The sequence below is a fragment of the Centropristis striata genome, chromosome 21 (assembly GCF_030273125.1).
Source record: "Centropristis striata isolate RG_2023a ecotype Rhode Island chromosome 21, C.striata_1.0, whole genome shotgun sequence".
Taxonomy (NCBI): domain Eukaryota; kingdom Metazoa; phylum Chordata; class Actinopteri; order Perciformes; family Serranidae; genus Centropristis; species Centropristis striata.
Window position 1 is genome coordinate 106,353 of NC_081537.1, and position 9,871 is coordinate 116,223.

The 9,871-nt window shown below is 37.2% G+C and overlaps 1 protein-coding gene across 3 annotated transcripts in view; it reads left to right on the plus strand.

The window, feature by feature from the left end:
- mms19 (MMS19 homolog, cytosolic iron-sulfur assembly component) overlaps nt 1-9,069 on the plus strand; it is a 47,410-nt gene extending 38,341 nt beyond the window's left edge. For all 3 annotated transcript variants that reach the window (XM_059325007.1, XM_059325009.1, XM_059325008.1), the window contains exons 25-31: nt 48-104; nt 183-369; nt 3,142-3,224; nt 5,042-5,206; nt 6,365-6,424; nt 7,523-7,623; nt 8,660-9,069. In XM_059325007.1, coding sequence (XP_059180990.1) covers nt 48-104; nt 183-369; nt 3,142-3,224; nt 5,042-5,206; nt 6,365-6,424; nt 7,523-7,623; nt 8,660-8,690 — 684 coding nt within the window. In that variant the 3' untranslated portion in view covers nt 8,691-9,069. The remainder of the gene's footprint in view (nt 1-47; nt 105-182; nt 370-3,141; nt 3,225-5,041; nt 5,207-6,364; nt 6,425-7,522; nt 7,624-8,659) is intronic.
- Nucleotides 9,070-9,871: the final 802 nt, after the last annotated feature.

Here is a 9,871-nt window from a genome sequence, read left to right on the forward strand (position 1 = left end):
CTAAAGTGTAATAAAGTAGTTGTTGTTGTTGTTGTTGTTGTGTGCAGGTAGCGAAGGCTCTGCTGCTGCGGTATCATCCTCTGTCCAGCAGCCTCACCAACAAGGTACAAACACACACATGATTTAATATTCTTCAGTAGGATCAGATCTGTGATGGTGAACCTCGTCTCTCTGTGTTGCAGCTCTTCTCCCTGCTGGACTCTCCTGAGCTCGGTCCTCTGGCAGCAGACGGCTTCTCGCTGCTGATGAGCGACTCCGCCGACATCTTGAACCGCCGTTGCCATGCCGACGTTCGCATCATGTACCGCCAGCGCTTCTTCAGCGAGAATTCTGCCAAGTTGGTGCAGGGATTCAACACGGCAACACAAGGTGGCGCCATACTGCAAGCTGTAGTGTTTGCTGTTTTTTGTGTTTTTTTGTCATTTCTTTGTGTTTTTTGTAATTATTTTTATGTTTTTGTTGTGTTCATGTGTGTTTTGAGTGAGTTTTTGTGTGATTTTTTTGTAATTTTGTGTGTTTTTGGTATGTTTTTGTGTTTTTTTTTTGTAATTTCTGTCTTTTTTGTAATTATTTTTATAATTTTGTTGTGTTTATGTGTGTTTTGAGTGAGTTTTATGTGTTTTTTTTTAAATTTTGTGTGTGTTTTTGGTATGTTTTTGTGTTTTTTGTCATTTCTGTGTGTTTTTTGTAATTATTTTTATGTTTTCGTTGTGTTTGTGTGTTTTGAGTGAGTTTTTATGTGTTTTTTTGTAATTTTGTGTGTGTTTTTGGTATGTTTTTGTGTTTTTTGTCATTTCTGTGTGTTTCTTTTGTGTTTTTTGTCATTTCTGTGTGTTTCTTTTGTGTTTTTTGTCATTTCTGTGTGTTTTTTGTAAATATTTTTATAATTTTGGTGTGTTTATGTGTGTTTTGAGTGAGTTTTTATGTGTTTTATTGTAATTTTGTTTGTGTTTTTGTGTTTTTTGTGTCTTTTTTGTCATTTCTTTGTGTTTTTTGGAATTATTTTTATGTTTTTGTTGTGTTTATGTGTGTTTTGACTGGTTTTATGTGTTTTTTGTAATTTTTTTGTGTGTTTTTGGTATGTTTTTGTGTTTTTTTGTCATTTCTGTGTGTTTTTTGTAAATATTTTTTATGTGTGTTATTTGTAATTTTGTGTGTTATTTTGTGTGTGTTTTTGGTATGTTTTTGTTTTTTTTGTGTTTTTTGTCATTTCTTTATTTATTGTGTGTTTTTTGTAATTATTTTTATGTTTTTGTGTGTTTATGTGTGTTTTGAGTGAGTTTTATGTGTTTTTTTGTAATTTTGTGTGTGTTTTTGGTATGTTTTTGTGATTTTTTGTGTGTGTGTTTTTGTTTTTTTGTGTTTAAAATGTTGATCCAGTAAGTCAATATGAAAACAACAATAATCAGGTCATATAGGTGAGGATGTGCTGAAAACAATGACACCAACATGTCATGGTGAAGATTTTTAACTGGTTTATATACAGACAGAATGAAAAGGAGTCAAAAACCCACAAAACAGCCTCAAACTCCAACGGTTTACTAAAGGAAAAGGACAGAATGAAGGAAACGGCCTGCTGGAGGAGGCTTCATGTCCTTTATACACATTCACAAAGAGTTCATAACCTCCAACCTGCTCCGTGTCAACATCCACCTCACACACACACACACAGAAAGTTTAGCAGCTGACGGCAATTTGCTCTTTTTTGCAACTGATTGACCCATGAGGCAGATTAAGAATGTTGCCTGGACAACAGCAGAGAGAAACGACAGACAGACTACAGGCTGCAGAGAAACCATAGTCGGGATTAAATCCCCCAGTCTGTCTCTGGAGACATAGAAAGTGTAAATATGTCTGGATCTTTTTTGAATTTGACTGTTTTTGCCTATAAAAGGAGTTATTTCTGCAGCAAACGTGTGCATGAATGACTTGTTATTTTTGAGGTTTTTGACTGTTTCTCTGGTCTTCTCTGGTTTTATGAACCAGGTTAATGTTGTTAATGTTGTTAATGTTATTAATGTTGTTAATGTTGTTAATGTGTTAATGTGTTAATGTTGTTAATGTTGTTAATGTGTTAATGTTATTAATGTTGTTAATGTTGTTAATGTGTTAATGTGTTAATGTTGTTAATGTGTTAATGTTGTTAATGTTGTTAATGTTGTCAATGTTGTTAATGTTGTTAATGTTGTTAATGTTGTTAATGTGTTAATGTTGTTAATGTTGTTAATGTGTTAATGCTGTTAATGTTGTTAATGTTGTTAATGTTGTTAATGTGTTAATGTTGTTAATGTTGTTAATGTTGTTAATGTTGTCAATGTTGTTAATGTTGTTAATGTTGTTAATGTGTTAATGTTGTTAATGTTGTTAATGTTGTTAATGTTATTAATGTTGTTAATGTTGTTAATGTGTTAATGTTGTTAATGTGTTAATGCTGTTAATGTTGTTAATGTTGTTAATGTTGTTAATGTGGTTAATGTTGTCAATGTTGTCAATGTTGTTTATGTTGTTTATGTTGTTAATGCTGTTAATGTTGTTAATGCTGTTAATGTTGTTAATGCTGTTAATGTTGTTAATGTTAATGTTGTCAATGTTGTCAATGTTGTCAATGTTGTTAATGTTGCTAATGTTGTTAATTTGTTAATGTTGTCAATGTTGTCAATGTTGTTTATGTTGTTAATGCTGTTAATGTTGTTAATGTTGTTAATGTTGTCAATGTTGTCAATGCTGTCAATGTTGTTAATGCTGTTAGTGTTGTTAATGCTGTTAATGTTGTTAATGTGGTTAATGTGTTAATGTTGTTAATGCTGTTAATGTTGTTAATGTGTTAATGTTGTTAATGCTGTTAATGTTGTTAATGTGGTTAATGTGTTAATGTTGTTAATGTTGTTAATGCTGTTAATGTTGTTAATGTTGTTAATGTTGTTAATGTTGTTAATGCTGTTAATGTTGTTAATGCTGTTAATGTGTTAATGTTGTTAATGTTGTTAATGTGTTAATGTGTTAATGGTGTTAATGTGTTAATGTTGTTAATGTTGTTAATGTGTTAATGTTGTTAATGTTGTTAATGTGTTAATGTTGTTAATGTGTTAATGTTGTTAATGTTGTTAATGTTGTTAATGTGTTAATGTGTGTGTTGTACAGAGAAGAAGCCCAACTACCTGAAGGCTCTGTCTCTCATCGTCAACAAGCTGCCCAAACAGGTCCAAGTCACCGAGCTCCCACCGGTCAGTAACAAGATATTATCTCATATTGAGTTTGGAGTTTGAGTTCAAAACAGGGACAATACATATTAATGAACACATACATGTAAATATGCAAGATTATAGCCAACGGCTAATTTCCATCTTCCATCAAAACAACGGAAACAACAAGTAGAACAGTTGAAAGAGCAGGAGGAGAGAAAACGTGTCCTTAAAAACACAACAGAATAGAAAACTAGAACATTTCCTCTGGGGAAATTTTGAAAGGGCCACAGGGGCTACTGCCGGTGTGTGTACACCGGCAGTAGCCCCCGGCGATGGCGATGATGTCACACACTGTGACACGAACATTCTGTGCAATACACACCCATTATAATCTCAGAATTTCTCCAAAAATGATCATGGTCATTGAACAGGGATTGATAAAAAACTATATGACCTATCGAAACGTGGATTAATACACCGATACACAAGACTTGTGTCTACTGTTTAAAGTTTAAATGGAGTCTCTAGGTGAAATTATGCCGGAGAAGTAGATGTTTAAAAATCTCCAATTATTGTTCTTTTTCGCTCATTTTTTGTCGGCCGTCCCATTCATTTCAATGCAAAATTTTGGGCAGTTTTTCGCGACTTACATCGCGAAAAATTTGTATTCTGTAGAGAAAAGTAATAGCACACCGATCCCGATCAAACCGCACGTTTTGATATATAATTTGTCCTGCAACTCTTCAAGTTGTAGGACTAGTAGCGGGACGAAATAGCGTCCGGAAGAGGAAGAAGAAGAAATCCACAGTATAACAGTAGTGCAGCACTGGTCCCTACAGATATTGCTGTAGGGACCAGTGCTGGGGAGATTGCCCCGAGGCCCTAATAAAGCAGTGATGTTTATGTATGTACTCAGTAGAAATTGCGGATGGTACCCCAACAATTAGCTAACATTAAAACAAATATACAAGTTTAGGCAACAGTGTTGTTCTTCCAATAGCCGAGATTTAAGAACAGAACAGAACAGAAAACTGTTAAACTGTATTAATTCTGACTGTCTGTCCCCGTCCAGCTCTTGTCTCTGCTGCTGGAGGCCTTGCTGGCCCTGATGGCCCACCACTGTAATAAACTGTTAAACTGTATTAATTCTGACTGTCTGTCCCCGTCCAGCTCTTGTCTCTGCTGCTGGAGGCCTTGCTGGCCCTGATGGCCCACCACTGTAATAAACTGTTAAACTGTATTAATTCTGACTGTCTGTCCCCGTCCAGCTCTTGTCTCTGCTGCTGGAGGCCTTGCTGGCCCTGATGGCCCACCACTGTAATAAACTGTTAAACTGTATTAATTCTGAGTGTCTGTCCCCGTCCAGCTGCTGTCTCTGCTGCTGGAGGCCTTGCTGGCCCTGATGGCCCACCACTGTAATAAACTGTTAAACTGTATTAATTCTGAGTGTGTGTCCCCGTCCAGCTGCTGTCTCTGCTGCTGGAGGCCTTGCTGGCCCTGATGGCCCACCACTGTAATAAACTGTTAAACTGTATTAATTCTGACTGTCTGTCCCCGTCCAGCTGCTGTCTCTGCTGCTGGAGGTCTTGCTGGCCCTGATGGCCCACCACTGTAATAAACTGTTAAACTGTATTAATTCTGACTGTCTGTCCCCGTCCAGCTGCTGTCTCTGCTGCTGGAGGTCTTGCTGGCCCTGATGGCCCACCACTGTAATAAACTGTTAAACTGTATTAATTCTGACTGTCTGTCCCCGTCCAGCTCTTGTCTCTGCTGCTGGAGGTCTTGCTGGCCCTGATGGCCCACCACTGTAATAAACTGTTAAACTGTATTAATTCTGAATGTCTGCCCCCGTCCAGCTGCTGTCTCTGCTGCTGGAGGCCTTGTCCTACCCTGATGAGGGCGTCCAGCTGTCCACTCTGTCCTGCCTGCAGCCCGTCCTCATGGACCCTCCTCCAGCTCTCATCAGGCAGCTGGAGGCTCTGATCAGCAGGCTGACGGGCCTCACCTCCAGCACCAACATGGTGAGCACAACCACACTCACAGGGTTCATCTACTGGCCGTCTGGCAGTAGTGCTTTCACTCTGAGTAAAACAAGGTTTCAAACTGATCAGCAGTGTTGATGCTCACACTAGAGAAAAAGACGCACAAATGACTCACAGCTACAGCTCAAAAAATTAGAATATCATGAACTAGTTCAATATTTGTTGTCAGTCATCTCAGAAAGTGAAACTCAAACATTATATAGATTCATTACACATAGAGTGAAATATTTCAGCCTGTTTTTCTTGTAATTTTGATGATTCTGGCTTAGAGAGAATGAAAACACTAAACTCAGTGTCTCAGTATAAAATGAGAATATTGTGAAGAAGTTCAATTTTGGAGTCCACAGTTGGTATTTTGTGTCTCTTTTGGTCATTTTTGTGTCTTTTTTGGTCATTTTTACATCTATTGTTGTGTATTTTTGGTCATTTTGGGTCATTTTTACATCTATTTTTGGTCATTTTTGTGTCTTTTTGGACATTTTTGCATCAAATTTTGGTCATTTTTGTGTCTTTTTGGTCATTTTTGCATCAAATTTTGGTCATTTTGTGTCTTTTTTGGTCATTTTGTGTCTTTTGGTCATTTTTACATCATATTTTGGTCATTTGGTGTCTTTTTTTTGGTCATTTTGTTTCCTTTTTTGGTCATTTTGTGTCTTTTGGGTCATTTATGTGTCTTTTTGGTCATTTCTACATCTATTTTCGGTCATTTTTGTGTATTTTTGGGTCATTTTTGCATCTATCACCATCGTAGTTTAGCATCTTAGCATGTTCACGTGGGTTTATTAGTACTCAATCTCAGGACTCATCGACTATTGGGGCTGAAATGTTATCTGGATAACAGAGGCTAAGACTGAGTTTAGTATTTTCATTCTCTCTGAGCCAGAATCATCAAAATTACAAGAAAAACAGGCTGAAATATTTCACTCTGTGTGTAATGAATCTATATAATGTTTGAGTTTCAGTTTTCATGATATTCTAATGTTTTGAGCTGTAGCTGTAGTATGAGTAAATAGTGCTGGTGCCACTGAGAGCCTGTGGGGGTTCGGGTTAGATATCCATAAGCTCTGATTTCTCTGTTCAGCCACTTTATTTGTTTCTAGCTCTGTTCCATATTGAGTTTGTTTCTGTTCCTTGCAGAACGTTCGGATGGCCTCTCTGCGGTGTATTCATGCTGTCTGCCGTTTCCCAGAACACGAGGTGAAACTCTCAATAGTTTCTGCTGTTTTACATGTTTCAGCTTCTGTCAAATGTTAAATACTTTCTCAGGATTTCAGATTGAGAGTCTCTGCTTCACCTAACCTCTGCTGATTAGACTGTATACTTTTACATAATATTATAGAATAGTGTTCTACTTCAACCAGTGAAACTCTGCAATTATTTTCTTTTTTTTTAAATGACTGCTGTTTTACAGTTTTACAGAAGGAGAAAAATAATGAGAGGAGGGAAAAAACTGATTATGCACTTAGAGAAAAAAGTTAAAATGTGGAGAATTTAGTCAACTTTTAGTTGGGTAAATTAGACCTGATCAATATGTCTTATATATGTTTTAAAAGTTTAAATTAATAACATAAAAGCTGATTTTCCCAAAACCGTAGTTGTAGTAGCTCCTACACCTTTTAAATATTGAGGTTATTGATTATTTTATGACATGAAGCCACGAAGAAAAAGTCAAAATGAGAAAAAAAGTCAAAATGAGGAAAAAAAGTCCAAATGAAAAAAAAGTCAAAAAGAGAAAAAAAGTCAAAATGAGAAAAAGTCAAAATGAAAAAAAGTCGAAAAGAGAAACAAAGTCCAAATGAGAAAAAAAGTCAAAATGAGAAAAAAAGTCAAAATGAGAAAAAAGTCAAAATGAGAAAAAAAGTCAAAATGAGAAAAAAAGTCAAAATGAGAAAAAAGTCCAAATGAAAAAAAAAAGTTGGAGTGAAAAAATGTGACTTTTTTCTCGTGGCTTCGACATTTTTCTTTCTCATTTTGACCTAAGTGATTTTGACTTTGTTTTCCAGGTCCGGTTGTAGCTTCAGTCTCTCTAAATGTTCAGATAGAAAACAGAGTTCCTCTGATGACTGACTGACTCAGGAACAACCAACCTGTGAACATCTTTACAACTTTAACAAACACAGAAAGTTACTTTATTCTCGTCAGTTCCACTTTTTTTTTTTTTTTTTTAATCAAAGTGCATAATGATTTTTTCCTTCTTCTCATTATTTTTCCCTAGTACTTATTTTTACTGACAGTGGGAGAAAATCTCCACCTGTTCCCTGATGTTCTTTGTCTTTCCCCGTGTTCCTGGTTCAGGTTTTGCCGTTTCGGGCCCGAGTGCTGCGAGCGCTGGCCCGCCCTCTGGACGACAAGAAGAGGCTGGTGAGACGAGAGGCGGTCCAGGCCCGAGGAGACTGGTGAGAACCAGAACCAGAACCACTGAGAACCCACCACACACTGGATATAAACAATATGTAGACACCACAGACTGTATGTCAATAATGTTTGTAGTGAGCGTGACGTCTTTTAGGTGGTTCTACGGGTCCTTTAGGTGGTTCTACGGGTCCTTTAGGTGGTTCTATTCGTCCTTTAGGTGGTTCTTTTGGTCCTTTAGGTGGTTCTATGGGTCCTTTAGGTGGTTCTATGGGTCTTTTAGGTGGTTCTTTTGGTCCTTTAGGTGGTTCTACGGTCCTTTAGGTGGTTCTACGGGTCCTTTAGGTGGTTCTATTCGTCCTTTAGGTGGTTCTTTTGGTCCTTTAGGTGGTTCTACGGTCCTTTAGGTGGTTCTACGGGTCCTTTAGGTGGTTCTATTCGTCCTTTAGGTGGTTCTTTTGGTCCTTTAGGTGGTTCTACAGGTCCTTTAGGTGGTTCTACAGTCCTTTAGGTGGTTCTTTTGGTCCTTTAGGTGGTTCTATGGGTCCTTTATATGGTTCTACGGTCCTTTAGGTGGTTCTTTTGGTCCTTTTAGGTGGTTCTACGGGTCCTTAGGGTGGTTCCATTGGTCCTTTAGGTGGTTCTTGTGGTTCTTTATCTTATATTTTCTTCTAAATGGGGCCATTATTTACACTATTAACATCAGATTGTGTTGAAGAAGATGTTTTACTAGTGATTGAGACCATAGTGTTGTCCTGAAAAACATTTATGAGGGAATAAATCAAGTGACAAGTTTTCGAAATGAATGGAACAAAATGCTTTTGCAGCCAACCTTAGCGCCCCCTGCTGGAATTTTTGGTAGAATGCAGCTTAAGGCACTTCCTGGTTTGCCTCCCCTGCTCAGACCTGGATGTGATTCTAATTAGAGGTACAGATTGAAAATCTAAGAGTGATTTAAAGCCAATAAACTAAAACTAATGATTTTGTTGTGTTTATTCACGTTTGTAATTTGTTTTTATTTTGGAGGTTGCCGCCTGGTACCGACCCACTTTGAGCTCTGACTGTTTTTTCTCCTCTCAGGTTCTTGTTAGGAAGCGCTGGGGGAAGTTGATTCTGCTCCCCAAATATAATCCAAGTCCCCCGTCCCCCAAGTCTAACCAAGTCCTCCCATCCCCCCTGAACCTGGAAGAACAGATGTGGGACCTCCAGGACCAGGTACCTCCAGGACCAGGTACCTGAGGACCAAATCCACACCACCACAGCCCTCTCCACTGGTCCTGGATCTTCCAGTTCCCTCTTTCTGACCAGAATCCCTCCATCCTCCATCTTCTCTCCCTTTTTACTGAAACCTTTTTGTTATAACTGTCTGTATTCTCATGAACGCACAAAGAAGAAGAAGAAGAAGAAGATAATGTGGACGGACTTATGGAGCTTTGTCTAAGTTAAAAGAATGAAGATGAGCAGTTTGTTTAAAATGTTTCAAATCTTAATGTGTGCTGTTGTCTTTCTCACCACGTATGGGAGGAGATGGATCCAATTCTCCTGAAGCGTTATGGTTATTACTAAGAATGTGACTCAAATAACCAAATAACCAGTTCAATAACTAGTCCAATAACCAGACCAATAACCAGTTCAATAACGACTCCCAATAACCAGTCCAATAACTAGTCCAATAACTAGTCCAATAACCAGTCCAATAACTAGTCCAATCATTGGTCCAATAACCAGCCCAATAACCAGTTCAATAACGACTCCCAATAACTAGTCCAATAACTAGTCCAATCATTGGTCCAATAACCAGTCCAATAACCAGTCCAATAACCAGTTCAATAACCAGTCCAATAACCAGACCAATAACTAGTTCAATGACCAGTCCAATAATAAATCCAATAACCAGTCCAATAATCATTCCAATGTTCATCATTCAGCCCAAAATTTTATCTTTCAGGAGCTAAAAATCTTTGTATAATTATAATGAAGTGAAGGACAGTTTTACTGAAGTTTAGAATGTTTACTTGATAAATAACTCAATATCTATAATATAATAATCAAGAAATTAGTAAGATTTTTGAAAATCTAATGAAAACCCATTTTACACTATAATAAGTAGCTGTCTTGAACTAATTACTTAATATTTCACAATAATGTCCTGGTTTCCTAAAGTAATGACTTTGTGTCTAACAAAAAATACTAACAGTATTTCAGAAATTATGCCATAGAATCGCAACATAATGAACTAAACTTTCAAAATAAAAGAACACGTTTCCTTTCTCCAAATATTGAGTTAGTATC